This window comes from Dermochelys coriacea, chromosome 4 (genome assembly GCF_009764565.3).
Source record: "Dermochelys coriacea isolate rDerCor1 chromosome 4, rDerCor1.pri.v4, whole genome shotgun sequence".
Taxonomy (NCBI): domain Eukaryota; kingdom Metazoa; phylum Chordata; order Testudines; family Dermochelyidae; genus Dermochelys; species Dermochelys coriacea.
Window position 1 is genome coordinate 2577253 of NC_050071.1, and position 19023 is coordinate 2596275.

The 19023-nt window shown below is 48.3% G+C and overlaps 1 protein-coding gene across 1 annotated transcript in view; it reads right to left on the reverse strand.

Annotated features, from left to right (window-relative positions):
• Positions 1–3449: 3449 nt before the first annotated feature.
• Positions 3450–19023, reverse strand: part of THEGL (theg spermatid protein like) — a 40825-nt gene continuing 25251 nt past the window's right edge. Inside the window, exons 7-9 of the mRNA XM_043513842.1 lie at positions 16385–16516; positions 5516–5691; positions 3450–3762 (exon numbers count right to left, since the gene is read on the reverse strand). Of these exons, the coding sequence (XP_043369777.1) occupies positions 3648–3762; positions 5516–5691; positions 16385–16516 (423 nt within the window). The 3' untranslated portion in view covers positions 3450–3647. The remainder of the gene's footprint in view (positions 3763–5515; positions 5692–16384; positions 16517–19023) is intronic.

Below are 19023 nucleotides of genomic sequence, written 5' to 3' on the forward strand. Positions count from 1 at the left end.
CTGGATCAGACCAATGGTCCATCTAGCCTAGTATCCTGTCTTCTGACACTTCCAGGTGCTTCCAAGAGAATGAACAGAACATGGAAATTGGAAGTGACCCATTCCCTGTTGTCTAGTTCAGCTTCTGGTAGTTGGAGGTTTAGGGATATCTGGAGCATCGGGTTTTATCCCTGACCATCTTGGCCATTGATGGGTCTGTCTTCCATGAACTTATCTAATTATTTTTTGAACTCAGTTATAATTTTGGCCTTCACAGCATCCGCTGGCAATGAGTTCCACAGGTTGACTGTGCACTGTGTGAAAAAATGGGTATCCCCTAGTTCTTGTGTTAGGTGAAGTAATAAACAACACGTCCTTATTCACTTTCTCCAAGCCATGCCTGATTGTATAGACCCCCCTGTCATATCCCCCCTCCATTGTTTCTTTTCTAAGATGAACAGTCCCAGTCTTTTTAATCTTTCCACATGTGGAAGCTGTTCCGTACTCCTAATAATTTTTGTTGCATTTCTCTACACCTTTTCAGATTTTTGAGATGGGGGAAGCATAGAATCTCAGGGTTGGAAGGGACCTTGGGAGGTCATCGAGTCCAACCCCCTGCTCAAAGCAGGACCCATCCCCAATTTTTGCCCCACATCCCTAAATGGCCCCATCAAGGATTGAACTCACAACCCTGGGTTTAGCAGGCCAATGCTCAAACCACAGAGCTATCCCTCCCCTCAGAACCAGAACCAGCACTGCACATAGTATTCAAGGTGTGGGTGTACCATGGATTTAGTTTGTGGTTTTATGATATTTTCTATTTTATTATTTATCCTTTCCTAATGGTTCCTAACATTCTGTTAGCTTTTTTGACTGCCGCTACAAATTGAGCAATGGTTTGCAGAGAACTATCCACTGACTCCAAGATCTCTTTCTTGAGTGGTAACAGCTAATTTAGACCCCATCATTTTGTATGTACAGGTGGGATTATGTTTTCCAATGTGCATTACTTTGAATTTATCAACATTGAATTTCATCTACCATTCTGTCACGCAGTCCCTCAGTTTTGTGAGACTCCTTTGTAACTCTTCACAGTCTGTTTTGGACTTAACTATCATGAGTAATTCTCTATCATTTGCAAACTTTGCCACTTCACTTTTCATCCCCTTTTTTGGATCATTTATGAATATGTTGAATAGTATAGGTCCCAAGATAGATCCTTGGAGAACCCCATGATTTCTTTCTCTCTCCATTGTGAAAACATTCCTACCTTTTGTTTCGTATCTTTTAATCAGTTACTGATCCAAGAAAGGACCTTCTCTCTTATCCCATGACTGCTTACTTTTTTTAAGAGCCTTTTCGTGTGGGACCTTGTCAAAGACTCTTCTTCAATATATCATGTCCATCTATGAGTCTGATAATTCTGTTCTTTCTATCCATAGAGCTTCTATGGGACAGTTTGATTTATCTAAGATTTTTACTTTGAGTATTTGACTCTATGCTTTCTGTTACTAAGTGTGCCAGTGTGCCCCTCCCACAGGAGTACAAACTACTCTGTCATTCTAATATATTTCGTACTCTGGTATTACCATGCCCTATTGATTATCATCATTCCACCAAGTTTTTGTTATGCCTGTTATATCAACATCCTCGGTTATTGCCAGGACGCTAATTCACTCTAATATTTAGACTTCTAACATTTGTATATAAGCACTTATACATTTTGTCAATATTCAGTTGCTTTCCTTCACATCTTATATTTAAATGGGACTCTTTGACATTTGACTGTTCCTCACTAGCTTCTACCTGTACTTTATTAGCTTCTTTCCTATCCTCTTTACTAGTACCCCCTTTAATAACTGCATCACTAAGGGGTGCTATTATCAATGGCTATTAGCTAGGATGGGCAGGGAGGTGTCCCTAGCCTCTGTTTGCCAGAAGCTGGGAATGGGCGACAGGGGATGGATCACTTGATGATTAGCTGTTCTCTTCATTCCCTCTGGGGCACCTGGAATTGGCCACTGTCGGAAGGCAGGATACTGGGCTAGATGATAACATGATTTTGGTAATTAATTGATCTTTAAATATTCATGGTAAATAGGCCCAATGGCCTGTGATGGGATGTTAGATGGGGTGGGATCTAAGTTACTACAGAAAATTCTTTCCTGGGTATCTGGCTGGTGAATCTTGCCCATATGCTTAGAGTTTAGCTGATCGCCATATTTGGGGTCGGGAAGGAATTTTCCTCCAGGGCAGATTGGAAGAGGCCCTGGAGGTTTTTCACTTCCTCTGTAGCATGGGGCACGGGTCACTTGAGGGAGGACTTTCTGCTCCTTGAAGTCTTTAAACCACGATTTGAGGACTTCAATAGCTCAGACATAGGTGAGGTTTTTCGCAGGAGTGGGTGGGTGAGATTCTGTGGCCTGCGCTGTGCAGGAGGTCGGACTAGATGATCAGAATGGTCCCTTCTGACCTTAGTACCTATGAATCTATGGACCTTTGGTCTGACCCAGTATGGCCATTCTTATGTTCCCTACATGTGTGCTCCTCCACACCTATTAGCATTCCATATGGGATTTTGAGTCCATGAAGAAAAGAACAGATTACATTTGAGCATATATGCGCCTTTCACCTGTTACAGTAGCAATATATGAGTAATAGTCTTCATTTACAAAGTAATCCAAGTGTAAGTATAGAGCTGGTTGAATAACTGATTTTTCAGTTCAGTGGCCAAACTGAAAAAAAAAAACAGAAAAATGTTTTGTTTCAGGTCAACCCAAAATGACAATTTCTCACCCTAAAAGAAAAAAAAAATTTTTGTTTTGTTTCGGGTCAAACAAAACATTTAGTTCAACTTAAAATAGAATGTTTCATTTCATTTTGGGAGTTTTTTACACTTTGGAAGGAAATTACCTAAATCTAGCTAAATTTTTTAACAAATCATCATTTTGAAACAAAAAATCAAAATGTTTCACTTCAGCATTTTCAGAATATTTTTTCCAGCCAAAACTATTCACTGAATTCGACCCAAATTTGCAAATAGTTTCAATCAACCTGAAACTACATTTTTGGTGAATAAACTATTTGACAAAAAAAATTCACCCCCGCTCTAAAAGTGAATGGAAATCGCTTACGAAAAACATGAGAAAGGATTTCTGCATTGGGTTGTAGGTACCTCCCAGCGAAGTGAAAGGCATGTCTTTGCAGACCATGGTGGTTCTGGGCCCTCCCATGAAGATGAAACTAAAACATGTTATATATGAGCAATATGTGTGGGGAAGAGGCCAAATTAAGCACAAGGTGAGTATAAAGAATCTGGAGTTGGATGGGCTAACTCATGGAAGAAATCCTCTCATAGGGCGCCTCTGAGAAGCAAAGGAACTCAGGGCATGGGGAGTATGATCCAGCCCTAATCGTGCAAAGAAATACTCTGAGTTTTTTTAATTTTTGGACAAATTTTTATTTGGGTAGAGATGCAACGTATTTAAAAGCAGCAGCAGTTGAATCTCTGGAGGGCTTTTCCCTAGATCATCCATCTCTTCTTTATTCAAACTCTCCCAAGCATACAATCTATCTACAACATGTAATCACACGCACTCGGGAAGGGAACAGCAGACAAGACAGCCATGAATCTTCTAAGTATTTAATGAACCTAAGAGCCAAGGGGTTCAGCGCTCAATAGGGTGTGCTAGTTTTTGAAGCCTGTTGGAGCAAACTGCCTTCTTAGCAGACTCCTTTACAAAAAAGGCATCTGGATCAAACTGAGCAAGGTTTGCAGTGGGCCTAAAATAGTGAAAACACAGAAGAAGAATGGGTTAAGAGTGGCAACGTGATTTCTAAAGACTCCCTCAGTTTTAACAACTGGAGCTTAATTCTGAATCTATAGCTACTAACAATAAGAGCGTATGTTTTCAGAAGAACTTCAAACTGCACCCCTTACACTTTGCACAAATCACTGATGACCTTTCCAGATCTCTCAGCCAAAATTGAGAGGCGTCATTGAGAGGTCCCATGGTACTAAAATTTCATTATTTTTGCAAAATATATCACAGAACATTTCGTAGTATGTGGTGATATATTGCCACAGATAATTAAGGCTGTGATGCTGACAGGCCAGGTGCTAGTGCATGCCAGATTCTCAAGGCAATTCACTTGTATTTGAATATCAAAGATGTTGATTATATTGTTTTCATCTGTCTATATCCCATAGTTTGCTATTACGTTACTTCTACATTATGTATACCCTGTAATCAAAGATGTGTTCATGTAAGATTGTAATCAGGTGTTAAAACTTCATGAAAACTAATGAAGGATTGTTGTTTGCTATTACATTACCTTTTTAAATTATGTATATCCCTGTGACTAAACTCAAACAAAAATGGAATCTTGGAAATGCTAATGAAAGACTTAATGGCTGTAACAGAAAATGCTAATTTCAAAGCGAGGGATCATGGAGGAATAAAGACACTTATCAGATTGCCTCCTGTGGGGGAAAGCTATAAATATAGGTTCATGGAATGATCCTGCATCTCTAGACTGTCTGGATTCCAACAGAGTGGAAATACCGAGTGAATGGACAGAGATCCCGAGAGTTCTCCAGGGTAACTCGGAAAGACTTTTGGAGACTGGCAGATTACTTTATCTCTGCTAACATTTGGACTTACAAACTTTGACTCACCTGTTAATATGTTTTACCTGCTTTAACTTCTCAATAACTCTCATTTCTTTTTCTTAGCTAATAAACCTTTAGTTAGTTTACTAGAGAACTGGCTATCAGTGTTGTTCTTGGCATAAGATCCAGACTACCAATTGATTTGGGGTAAATGACTTCGGGATTGGGAGTAACCTAATGTGATGTGACCTTTGGTTTCTATAACTTTTTATCACAAAGTGCAGTTTGTCTGGGTGGCAAGATGGGCTGGAGAGTCTAAAGGGACTGTCTGTGACTCCAGGTATAGTGATCCAGGCATTCACATTTGTTACTGGCTTGGTAAAAATATAATAATAGAACACACCATGAGTTTGGGGCATCTGCCCTTGTTTTCTGATAGTCTGCCCTGAGATAGGCACTCACAGTTGTGAGCCACTCCAGACAGCATGACAAAGGCTACACTATGATTGACAACATAAATGAACAAAGAGCATTGTATGATACATTAGCCTTACTTTTCTTATCGTAGTTACTAAGTAATGTGCTAAAATCAGTAACTCAGAGTGGTTTTCCCAGTGCTGCCATCTCAAAAAATTTCAAAGCACTTTTCAAACTGTATATACAGTTTAATATACATTCACAAGTCGCTTCTTCCAATAGTAACATGCAAACATCTTTGGGGTGGAATGGCAGCTGTTTAACAGCACAACTAGCTTTTGGGTTTCTACAAGAACCAATTCTGCTTAATACATTTCCACATTCTGTATGAAATGGCCATAGAACCAGCTGGTGAGACACAGGAATGATGACAAAGAAAAGTGCTCTCTGCACAGCAGAGCAACCTTTCCCCTCTTCTTTTAGCAAGCCCCTTTGGTGAGCACATACCTTTTGCACGGCTGGGACAGTTCCTCCACCCTAGGCGTAGTCACTGCATGCTTTGCGGCCTTTGTCACTGGCCATGCGGTATCATGGGCAGGCAGATACTCATGTGACACCTCTTTTGCTTTAGCCAACTCTCGTATCCGAACACTGGCTACTGCTTGCTGGGCAGACCTGGATACCTGTGAGAGGAACCATGGGAGGAGCTCCCCTAGAGTTCTGTCCTGAAAGTACAGCTGTTAGATTAAAGCCAACGGAGCATTCTGCCGTGAAGTGCTGGGCTGAATGTTAGATAGCCCCTGGGCAGCCAGTGCCAATCCTGCAGCCCAGTGCCATACCCTCCTGTCAGGAGACACCACTTCACAAACCCTTCTGTTCCCAAAGGAATTTACGGTGTACCCAATGCAGCCCAGCATAGCAGCCTAGACGTGACAAAGGCATGGATCACAGTAGCAAAGTCCACAACCAAGAGAAAAGGCTGGAGCCTAGTGCTCAGACACTGCCTGGCCACTGCTGTTATTTGATCCTAGGGAAGCACCTGGGAGTCTTCCAAGCCTACTAAGTTATACACCCAAGTGAAAAATGCTGCACCCATCCCCTCAATCAGAGGGGCTGACAGTGACTTTGCTAAACCCTGCAGTTTCTTCCCCCAACCTGCCATCATAGGCTCAGTCTCAGAGAGAATGAACCTCATGTCCAGTCCTGCCCAGACCTGGAGAGAAACACACCACCGTACTCTGGGCTAGGTGGCCCCATTATAATGCTGGATGCATCAAGGCAACTCAGGGTACAGACACAAAAGGGGGCACCAGCTAAAGGGGAGGGCACATGACCTCCCTATGTGACCCCCCCCATGACTCTGCCCCAACCCACCCCCAGCCTAGGCCCCCGCGCTCTCCCCATCCACCGTTACCTGTGGGGGTGGCTCTGTCCTCCCACTGCACCAGCTTCCCCGGCATGTTTGACTGCTCTTCCTGGCAGCCAGGCCCCAGAGCCGCTCCAGACGCTGCCCAGTGCAGCACAGCAGCTGCCTGGGAGAGCACGTGGCTGTGCCAGCAGCATGCTGTGCCAGCAGCGGCTGAGCGAGCCAGAGCGCCCCCAGAAGCTGAGGCTGGGCAGGGGGCAGCCTGCTGCAGGCAGCTGCTGCACTGCATCGGGCAGGCAGGCAGTGAGGCTGGAAGAGGAGAGGCTCTGGCCCTGTCCCTTCCTCTCCCCACCCAGGCTGGCTGCTGGGGGCACTAGACGCTGGGGAGGGTCACTTGACCCTTCGGCATACTGAAGGCACTGCAGATACAGCTCTGCACTGACCCTCCCACTGGCTCCTCACACACACGCACTGAACAGAGGTGGGCAGAGTGGAGATGCCTGACACCTGCCAGAGAGCCCCCCCTAAACAGTGCTAAAGTATCCATATCAAAGGTAGCCCACTTCCCCAGCCCAGCTGGGAATCCATCTCTCCTAGCTGCCTCTCCCGCTACCAGTTCCATTGTCACAGCACGAGATAGGGTTGCCAACTGTTTAATTACACAAACCCAAACACCCTTGCTCCGCCCCTACCCCATCCCTGCCTCAAGGCCCCACCCCCCGCCCCTTTTCTGATGCCATGCCCTGCTCACTCCATCCCCCCTCCCTCTGACACTCACTCTCCCCCACCCTCACTCACTTTCACCAGGTTGGAGCAGGGAGTTGGGGTGTGGGAGGGGGTGCGGGCTCTGGGCTGGGGCTGAGGGGTTCAGAGTGTGGGAGGGGGCTCTGGGCTGAGCCTGGGGCAGGGGGTTGGGATGCAGGAGGGGGTGAGGGGTGCAAGTTCTGGGAGGGAGCTTGGGTGCAAAAAAGGGGGCTCTGGATTGGGGTGGGGGTTGGCATGCAGGAGGGGGTGTGGACTCTGGGAGGGAGTTTGGGTGCAGGAAGGGGCTCACGGCTGGGGCAGGGGGTTGGGGTGCGGGAGGGAGCGAGGGGTGCCATCTCCGGCCAGGCAGCGTTTACCTCAGATGGCTCTGGGAGACGGTGCAGTGGGGCTAAGGCAGGCTCCCTGCCTGTCCTGGCCCCGTGCCGCTCTCAGAAGCAGTACGTCCCTGTGGCCCCTTGTAGGGAGGGGGAAGGTGGCTCTGCACTCTGCCTCCGTCCACAGTTCCCAGCCAATGGGAGCTGCGGAGTTGGTGTTCAGGGCAGGGCAGCACGCAGAGATCCCCTGGCTTTTCCCGCCCCCCCAGGGGCCGCAAGGACATGTCGACTGCTTCCGGGAGCGGCACAGGGCCAGGGCAGGCAGGGAGCCTGCCTTAGCCCCACTGTGCCACCAGACTTTTAGCGGCCTAAAATCTCCTGGTTTGGCTTCAGTAGCCTCCAGGTGTTAGAGACTGACTCTGGGAGACTCCTGGCGAAATGGGGAGGGTTGGCAATCCTAGCATGAGAGCTCACTAGAGTGCTCATATCTGGAGAGAAGAGCCATAGGTGTGCACGGTGAAGTGGTCCAAAGAGCTACGTTAGATAACTCCAACAAGAGGAGCAGAGGGTGGGAAGGAGACGAGAAAATAAGGAAAGCAGCATTGTCCAATGAATAGGACTAGGAGCCAGGAGACAAAGGATCTATTCCCCGAGTTGCTACTGACATACTATGACAGGTTTCAGAGTAGCAGCCGTGTTAGTCTACCTGAAGCTAATACTCTCCAGCAACCAGACAACAAAAACACTAACCCAGGAACCTATCCTTGCAACAAAGCCTGATGCCAACTCTGTTTATTCATGTGACACCATCATAGGACCTAATCACATTAGCCACGCCATTAGGGGCTCGTTCACCTGCACATCTACCAATGTGATATATGCCATCATGTGCCAGCAATCACAGAATCATAGAATATCAGGGTTGGAAGAGACCTCAAGAGGTCATCTTGTCCAACCCACTGCTCAAAGCAGGACCAACCCCAATTTTTGCCCCAAATCCCAAAACTACCCCTTCAAGAATTGAACTCACAACCCTGGGTTTAGCAGGCCAATGCTCAAACCACTGAGCTATCCCTCCCGCCATGTACATTGGCCAGACCAGACAGTCTCTGTGCAAAAGAATAAATGGACACAAATCTGACATCAGGAATCATAACATTCAAAAACCGGTAGGAGAACACTTCAACCGCTCTGGCCAGTCAGTAACAGATTTAAAGGTGGCAATTTTGCAACAGAAAGTCTTCAAAAATAGACTCCAACGAGAACCTGTTGAGCTTGAATTAATGTGCAAACTAGATACCATTAACTTGGGTTTGAATAGAGACTGGGAGTGGCTGGGTCATTACACATATTGAATCTATTTCCCCATGTTCCCCATCCTCACAGCTTCCTGTCAACTGTCTAAATGGGCCATCTTGATTATCACTACAAAAGTTTTTTTCTCCTGCTGATAATAGCTCATCTTAATTAATTAGCCTCTTACTCCACCTTTTCATGTTCTCTGTATGTATATATATATTGTGACAAAGCTCTGTCCTTGCCTCCGTGGGTCCCACGTTTCCTGGTGGATTTCGCTAGCCTCAGAGGCTCATTGTGACCCTCCACGTAACCCTTCTCTCTCTAGAGACAAGGGTCACAGTCTACTGAGCCATTTTCATCATAAGCCAGTGAGGGAGGTGAGGAGAAGTTATCCTCCCTTGCACAGTCTCTGTTGTCTCCCAGTCTCAGTGATTAATCAGGGGGCAAAGGGAGGGGGAGCCCGGGCCCACCCTCTACTCCGGGCTCCAGCCCAGGGACCCTAATAGTATCAGCTATGGTAGCTGACCTTTTAGAAACATGACATGTACAATTCCCTGGGCTACTTCCCCCACAGCAGCCCTCAGTTCCTCAAGCTCCACTTCACCCTTACCTCAGGGCCTCCTTCCTTGTGCCTGATATGGCGAGTACTACTCAGCCTCTCCAACAGCGCAACTTCCTCCCACAGCTCCTGACATGCACCCCCACCTGACTGACTGGGAGGCTTTTAACTAGTTTCAGCCAGTCCCTGATTGGCTTCAGGTGTCCCAATCAACCTAGCCTTCTCCCTGCCTTCTGGAAAGTTCTTAATTGGCCCCAGGTGTCTTAACTGACCGGGAGCAGCTGCCATTTCACTTATCCTGGTACCAGGGATTTGTTTAGCCTGGAGCTAATATATTTATCTCCCACTACTTTTCTATAGTCATCTGGCCTTGCCCCATCGCATATCCCCCCACTCTGCTCAACACCATAGAGTTGGGTAACTTGAGACGCCAGGCAGTATGCTCGTGACAGACCATCAGCATTGCCATGGTGGCATCCACCCCTGTGCCGTATGCGGAACTGGAATGGTTGGAGGGATAAGAAACACCTGGTGACCTTTGCATTCTTTTCCTTATTCTGCTGCATCCACTGGAAGGGCGTGTGATCTGTCACAAGAGTAAATCGCTGGTCTAAGAGGTAATAACGCAGCCTCTCCATAGCCCATTTGACAGCAAGGCATTCTCTCTCAACTACTGCGTATTTCTGTTCTCTTGGGAGAAGCTTGCTGCTTAGGTAGAGGATCGGGTGTTCCTCTTCTCCCACCATTTGGGACAGAACTGCCCCCAACCCCACCTCAGAAGCGTCTGTTTGCAAAATAAATTCCCTGTTAAAGTCTGGGGCTATGAGTACGGGGTCATTACAGAGGGCCGTCCGAAGGTCTGTAAATGCCCCCTCTGCTGTGTCGGTCCACTTTACCATGTCTGGACCTCAGGCCTTCACCAGATCCGTTAGGGGACTTGCCCTAGGGGCGAAGTGGGGAATAAAACGTCGGTAGTAGCCTACCATGCCTAGGAATGCATGGACTTGCTTCTTTCGGGTCGGCCAGGGCCAGTTTTGAATTACCTCTAGCTTATTCCTTTGGGGCTTCACTATGCCCCTTCCCACAATATATCCCAGGTATCTAGCCTCTGCTAGCCCTACGATGCATTTAGTGGGATTAGCAGTGAGGCCAGCCCGCCTTAAGGTGCACAGTACTGCCTCAACTTTCTCCAAGTTTCTCAACTTTCCCGAGTCTGGCGAATGGATGATGAAATCATCTAGGTATGCAGCTGCATAACTAGTATGGGGGTGCAGCAGCTTATCCATGAGGCGCTGGAATATGGCTGGGGCCCCATGTAGCCCAAAAGGGAGGACGGTGTACTGGAATAGCCCATCCGGGGTGGAGAATGCTGTCTTTTCTTTGGTCAGAGGAATCTGCCAGTACCCTTTTGTCAGATCCAGCGTAGTCAAGAATCGGACACTACCCAGTTGGTCAACCAGTTCGTCGATGTGTGGTATGGGGGATGCATCAAACTGGGATATTTCATTCAGTCGGCGAAAGTCCTTACAGAATCTCATGGTACCGTCAAGTTTAGGCACTAGAACAATTGGACTGGACCGCTGACTGTAAGATTCTTCAATAACCCCTAATTCTAACATTTTTTTTTACTTCGGCCTTGATTTCTTCTCTTTTGGCTCTGGGATTCGGTAGGGTCTCAATGTTACCTTGGCTCTGGGGATCATGCAGAAATGGTGATAGGTTTCAGTCGTCCGCCCTGGTTTTGTACAGAACACATCTCTGTTGCGATTAATCATGTCGGCTGCCTCGATCTTTTGGATCGGCGTCAAGTCGGATGATATCCTCACTTGCTCGTGTAAGTTATCCTCCTGGGGAAGGGTCTCCTGCATGACAAAGCATGCCTCTCGATCGTGCCAAGATTTTAGAAGATTGAGGTGGTAAATTTGCTCCGATTTCTGGCGGCCTGGCTGCCGCACCTTATAGTGCACCTCTCCCATGGCTTCGATTACTTCATAGGGTCCCTGCCACTGGGCTAACAGTTTACTTTCTGCTGTGGGCACCAGTACCATCACCTGATCGCCTGGTTGGAACCGTCAAAGCTTCGCTTGGTGGTTTTAATGGGTTCGTTGGGTCTACTGTGCTCTCTCCAAGTGTTCCCGTACAATGGGCATAACTCGGGCTATCCGATCTCTCATCTGCAGTACATGATAAACTATGTTCCTTCTGGGATTTGGCTTATCTTCCCAGGCTTCTCTGGCTATATCCAATATACCCTGAGGGTGGCGCCCATATAGTAGTTCGAATAGAGAGAAACCCGTGGAGGCTTGCAGAACCTCCCAGATGGTGAACATGAGGTAAGGCAATAGGGTATCCCAATCTTTCCCGTCCCGGCTCACCACTTTCCTGATCATGGTCTTGAGGGTCCTATTGAACCTTTCCACAAGGCCATCTGTTTGCGGGTGGTATACAGAGGTCCGTAGGGCTTGTACATGGAGCAATGAACAGAGATCTTTCATCAACTTGGACGTGAAAGGTGTCCCTTGATCAGTCAATAGCTCCTTGAGTAGCCCAACCCGGGCAAAGATCTGTACTAGCTCCTTAGCTATTGTCTTGGAAGCTGTGTTGCGCAGGGGAACAGCTTCCGGGTACCGGATTGCATAGTCCAGTACAACAAGCACATGTTGGTGGCCCCGAGCTGTCTTCTCTAGGGGCTCTACCAGATCCATGGCTATCCATTCAAAAGGAACCTCTATTATTGGAAGAGGTATCAAAGGAGCCCGCAAGTGTGGCCGAGAGCTATGTAACTGACACTCCGGACAAGAGGTGCAGTATCACCGGACATCTTCATGTATTCCTGGCCAGAAGAACCTCCGCAGGATCCGTGCCTGGGTTTTCTCTACCCCTAGGTGTCCTCCAAACAGGTGACTGTGGGCAAGACTCAATATGGCTTTTTGATGTTTTCGTGGCACCAGAAGTTTTTATATCTCTTGCTCCTGCATTTGCACCATGCGGTACAGGAGATCTTTCTTCACTATAAAGGTCCGGGACCCCGGACCTTCCCATCCATGGGTATCCCATCGATCTCAGCCACCTCTTTCCTAGCGTTATCGTATCTGGGGTCCTCCACCTGGTCCCGCCCAAAAGTCTCTCTCCCAGTTCTAACCTGCCCAAGCTCCCTGGGGCCGGCTTCTGCTTCTTCCAACGGCTCGGCACCGTCATGGCTGGGGGCAGCCTCTGGCTCACCTTCTGTGGTGGAAGTTTCTCTGTTGGCTGCTCACGTCCATCTGCCTACTAGGGAGGTCTTCTGGCCCTGGGTCAGGATCCGGGTTCCCAAGGCCTTTGCAGCCTTCCTCTCTTTTTTTGTCTTCCGGATCTTTCGGGAGGCTGAGAACAGATCCTGAGAAATCTCAGCGAACATCGGGGGTTGACATTCCCCCGGTGACGAGTTGCTGTCCTCAGGGTCCCCACCTCCCTCCAGCCTCTCCGGGGGGAGTAAATTATCAAAACCTGGATAGTTCCTCCTAATGACTACAGGATATGGAAGTTTAGGAACTACGCCCACGGTTATCTCAATGGGGTTTCCCTGAACCTCTATCTCCAATGGGATGATGGGGTAATGGCTCAAGGCCCCATGCATGCACATCACTGCTATGCATTTGACTTTTAGCAGCTGACTTCTTTTTACCACTTACCCGATATGAGGGTGATAGCACTCCCAGAGTCCACAAGCGCTGTAGTCTTTGCTCCATTTATCCTCACTGGCCTAGTGTAATTATGCGGGACTAATACGACCCCCAGGAGGTGGATAAGGGAGCATGGGACCTCCCAATCCCCCAAGTTACATTGCATAGGCTCCTCGGGGCTGGGACACTGTGCTGCTATGTGTCCCACTCCCCACATGCATAACATCTATAATTGCTTTTAATCACTCCCCTATCCCGGGGGTTAGGTGGTTTAGTTCCGGGGTTCCCCCCACTCAGGCCAATCCTTTCCTTCTGGGGTCCCTGTTGGTTTTCAGGCCCCCCCTTCTTCCACCTAGGACTCCCCGGGGGTTTGGCTGCCCAACCTTCCAGGGTTGGGGTCCAGTGCTTGCTTCGAAAGGGGCCTTCCTTGGGTAGTCGGGTCAGTTCCCTGGCTGTCATCTATCTTTCTACCAGCGTGATCATCTCGTTGTACATGGAAAGATCGTTCTGGCCTACCCATTTGCGGAGATCTGGCAGCAGTCCCCGCATGTAATGGTCTATGACCAGGGTCTCCAAAATCTCCTTCAGCCTGCACACCCAGGGCTGTAACCACTTCCGCACGAGATGTATGAGGTCAAATAGCTGGGACCTCGGGGGTTTGTTCTCCTGGTATTTCCACTCATGGAATCTCTGGGCCCTTACCGCTGCTGTTACCCCGATCATGCTAGGATCTCTGCCTTCAGACGGGTATAGGCAGGCATGGCAAGTCAAAGTAGGCCTTCTGGGCCTCTCCACACAAAAAAGGGGCGAGAATGCTGGCCCACTGCTCCTGGGGCCACGCCTCACGCTGAACAGTCTTTTCGAATGGGAGGAGATATGCCTCTACGTCATCTCCTGACTCAGCTTTGGTAGACAACCAGTGGCCCTCAGGGTTTGTGTCCTGTCAGATCCCCGGGCCTGGGTGGTGAGGATCTTCAGCAGGTCCACCACCTCTCTCAAGAGAGCAGGATCTTGGGTCGCCTGGCTCATCAATAATTGATTGGTTTCCTGCTGTAGCAGCATAGACTCCTGTTGTGCCATTGCCTGAACCCGGGTGGCCTCCTGCTGGGTTGCCGTGGCTTGTACCAGAGCTCTGACCACCTCCTCCATTGTGGTACAAAGCAAACAAACAAAAACCAAAACAAAAAAAATCCAAAACCCCAGTGCACTTTTTTTTTTAAAACCTCTTTCTTCTGCCATGCTGTGAACGAAATCCCACTCCTGACACCAGTTGTGACAAAGGTCTGTTCTTGCCTCCATGGGACCCATGTTTCCTGGCGGATTTCGCTAGCCTCAGAGGCTCACTGTGACCCTCCACGTAACCCTTCTCTCTCTAGAGACAAGGATCACAGTCTACTGAGCCATTTTCATCATAAGCCAGCGAGGGAGGTGAGGAGAAGTTATCCTTCTCTGTTGTCTCCCACTCTCAGTGATTAATCGGGGGCAAAGGTGCAGGGGGGGAGCCCGGACCCACCCTCTACTCTGGGCCCCAGCCCAGGGACCTGAATAGTATCAGCTCTGGTAGCTGACCTTTTAGAAACATGACATGTACAATTCCCTGGGCTACTTCCCCCACAGCAGCCCTCACTTCCTCAAGCTCCACTTCATCCTTATCTCAGGGCCTCCTCCTTGGTGCCTGATATGGTATGTACTGCTCAGCCTCTCCAACCACGCAACTTCCTCCCACAGCTCCTGACATGCACACCGACCTGACTAACTGGGAGGCTTTGAATTAGTTTCAGCCAGCCCCTGATTGGCTTCAGGTGTCCCAATCAACCTAGCATTCTCCCTGCCTTCTGGAAAGTTCTTAATTGGCCCCAGGTGTCTTAATTGACCTGGACCAGCTGCCATTTCACTTATCCTGGTACCAAGGATTTGTTTAGCCTGGAGCTAATATATCTATCTCTCACTACTTTTCTATAGCCATCTGGCCTTGCTCTGTCACAATATCTTCTTACTAAATGTTCCATTCTATGCATCCAATGAAGTGGGCTGCAGCCCATGAAAACTTAGGCTCAAATGAATTTGTTAGTCTCTAAGGTGCCACAAGTACTCCTGTTCTTTTGACATACTATGTGATCTTGGGCAAGTCACCCCCCTTCTCTGTGCCACAGTTACTCCTCCCTCCCCTGTCCACTTAGTCTGTAAAAGTTCTCTCACTGCGTGTGTGCAGTGCCCAGCACAGCAAGGCCTGATGGCTGAGGGAACCACTGTAATATCAAGATAAGACCCAAGGGCTAGAAGCTTGGGCAAAAGAGAATCAAGTCCAGGGCCAGGGTGTTAGTGGTGGGATGGAGAGGAAAGAGCAGATTTCAGAGCTATTGATGGGAAAGAACCAGCTGAGGAGAGGGAAGTGAAGGAGAGGAATTCCCTCAACTCCAGACTCTGCCCCTTTGTTCTGGTCCATTCCACAGACTCAGACTTCAGTCTCTAGCAACTCTTGGCTAGCTGAGATCCTGCAGTCAGGCCCCCTCTCCAATGAGACTAGATCACCCCGGCCTGTCAGGCTATCCTATGCCAAAGCACTTTCATTCCATGCACCACCTTTGCTGCCCTGCATGGTGCACTCTCCATCTTAACCACTGTGTCTCCTTCTTCCCATAAGCTGGACAAGCTTCAAATGGATCTGTACTGCTGCAACAATTGCTCCTTTTTCTACTGGAGCAAGTGCAAAGTGCAGTGCCAGCCTGTGAACCATGTCAGGTGCCAGGCAAATGCATGGGTGGGAGAAAGAATCCTTGTCCCAGGCTACAGACTGGCTGCAGGCCTGTTCTGCAGCAGTTACTTCAGCCTAATGGGTAGAGCAGCTTCTCTGGGCCCTTATGCATGGAGGAGAATGAGAGGATCTGTGCAATGATAGAAACATAGAATATCAGGGTTGGAAGGGACCTCAGGAGGTCATCTAGTCCAACCCCCTGCTCAAAGTAGGACCAATCCCCAATTTTTGCCCCAGATCCCTAAATGGCCCCCTGAAGGATTGAACTCACAACCCTGGATTTAGCAGGCCAATGCTCAAACCATTGAGCTATCCCTCCCCCCCTTCCAGTCCCCGCTCTCCTCCAGCCTGTCCATCTCTTACCTACTCACCCACCCGCCATCTATCCGTCTGCCTTGTGTTCATGCCTTGCACATCTTCAGGGTATCTGAGCACCATAAGCCAGACACCCAGGATCCAGCGGATTGCACCAGAACCATTGCCCAGAGGTTCTCTGCGGGTAGGGAGGAGGGTATTGGGTTGTGAAGCCCTAAGCCGTTTTTTAAACACTGAATGCATAAGCATTGTCTGCTTTGTCATCTAAGGGAGATTAGTGACAGCCCGTCAATAGAAAGGAAGGCCCCCCACGCCAAGGAGCTGCAGCCACATTGCCTTACTGGGCGGATCACGGATTCAGGACTTCCCCGGTCGTAGCACAAAGTATTCTTCTGAATCTTTGGCTGGGCAAGACGTTGTGTTCTTGGAGGGGTGACAGTCATCCTTGCAGTGTCTGTAATTTGTGTTTCAACCTACAGAGGGCAAATAAACCAGTACACAGGTCTGTTAGGTTTCAGAGTAGCAGCTGCGTTAGTCTGTATTCGCAAAAAGAAAAGGAGGACTTGTGGCACCTTAGACACTAACAAATTTATTTGAGCATAAGCTTTCGTGAGCTACAGCTCACTTCATCGTATGCATTCAGTGGAAAATACAGTGGGGAGATTTATATACACAGAGAACATGAAACAATGGGTGTTACCATACACACTGTAACAAGAGTAATTACTTAAGGTGAGATATTACCAGCAGGAGAGTGGGGGGGGGTGAGGAACCTTTTGTAGTGATAATCAAGGTTAGAGGCCAATATTATCACAGGCAGGTTTCTCACCTTAGGCACCTGAACGAGAGTTTGATTTTCAGAGGAGCTGAATATGCCCAGTTCCCATTGACATCAGTGGGAGCTGTCTGAAAATCAGGCCATTTTTAAAGTGGGTGCCTAACCACGGATGTAGATCCCTAGCTTTAGGTGACTAAGTTTGAAAAGTTTGATCTCTGACACATACCGGTAACAAAGTCAGACTTAGACAGCAAGGCACAAAGCTTCATTGAAACACGCAGATCAAAACTTTTAAAAGTCTCCTTTTAGGGTGGGAGTTTCAAAAGTGCCTAAGTGGTTGAGGAGCACAAATCACATTGAAATCAATGGGCCCTGGAAATGCCACTCTGATTCCACAAACCAACCCATGCTGAATGTTGTTTGGAAGTCAGGGTGTTGGCCTTTTTTATGAGAAGAAACAACAGATGGGCTGAGGACCTCACGGAACTGCTGCTACGTCTCTGATGGAGCCACAGGCTATGGAAAGGAAGGACCTTAAGATAATGGTTACAGTGGCGTGTTCACAATACTGTGCTCAAGGGTGGATAAACAGCAGCCACAGGAGGAGAATACAGGGATTATAAGTGAAGAGAGAAAAGGGGAAGTCCTTCCAAAGTTTGTGTGTGCGAGTGTAGCTGGTAGCCAGCCAACCTGCTCAATGGAAACTCACCAGGGGTACCCCAGGCACACAAAGGCTAATCTATCACAGCCATGTTAGTCTGTATCCACAAAAGCAACAAGGAATCCGGTGGCACATTAAAGACTAACAGATTTATTTGGGCATAAGCTATTTGGGGCAAAGACTAATCTGTAAGGCAAGAGAAACAAGAGGGGGAATAAAACATGTCACCCAGTATAGATGGCATGGAACTGCTTAGTCTGCAGGCCTGGAGCCAGCAGTTACTGGGCCCGAGAAAAGTGCAACAGCCAGGCCCAGTAGGCCCCAGGGGAGCCAAGTACAGTAAAACCATTTCTCACCAGATGTACAAGGTACTTGTCCTGACATCAGCCCTTCCACTCGCCTCTCCACCACAATGCCAAGCTCTTTCTGGTCCACCAACTGCAGTACTGTAGTACTTTCACAGAGCCTCACAGACTTCGATCGTGCTACTCTTCCCCTGGGTCCTACTCTCCTGTCCTGCACTTCACCCTCAGCACCTAACCTTTCTGGCCATCTCTCCAGGCAGGCTGCAGCAGGCTTCCTGCTCCTCTCCAGCTGTGAGCACTGCTCTCACCCCTCTCGCTGTGCGTGCGGCTTGATCACATCCCAGCCAGCTCTGGCCCCTACAGTAAAGGACCTGGCAGTGTGGTGGAGGAGAGGATGGAAGGTCTGATGTCAGGCACCTACTTCGTATACCTGGTTTGAACCGAGGCCTATTGGACTTGAAAAGAGGGGGCTGACAGGACTCCTGGGAAGGTAAAGCCACCTGGCATTCACTGAGCTGCATCCATACATGTGCTAGTAGACATGTAGACATTGATCTGGGGAGCTAGGACTGTACTTCACTGACAATAAACCTGACCAAGTGCCTTCGCACCTTGACGGATCTTGTGGTCATTGAGCACTTTGCCCGAGGTCTGCTGTGCCAGCTACCTGCGCAGAGCTGGGACGGCATATGGAGGAAACACACGCAACCAAACATCTAACTGCACTGGGGACCCCAATCACTGATCTGTTAAGTAAACGAGCTGCCCTCTGTAGGAATCATCTCAGAAGGGCTAAATCCGGTCATGCGATTTGGACAGTTCTGGATTCTCACATGAACCCATGGTAGCACCATATCCCAATTTGTTCCCAGTTCATTGCACACTTTGTATAATTCAATTTTAAGAGACTTGTTCATTCTTTCCGCCTGCCCTCAGAGGATGGTAGGGAATGTGCAAAGGTAAGGGAATACCAGCCCATGTACTCATGTTATGGAATACTTCACCAATGAATGCAGGTCCATTATCAGAATCAATACTGTGTGGTAGTCCCCATTTGGGGAATACTTCCATCATCAGCATTTTAGCAGCTGCAAGGCTATCTTCCTTCCTGGTGGGAAATGCCTCTACCCATTTATTGAAGGCATCCACCACTACAAATAAAAATCTGTTCTTTCTCAGTGTGGTGAGCAATGGCCCCACAAAATCCACCTGCAAGCGCTACAGCCTGCAAGGGAT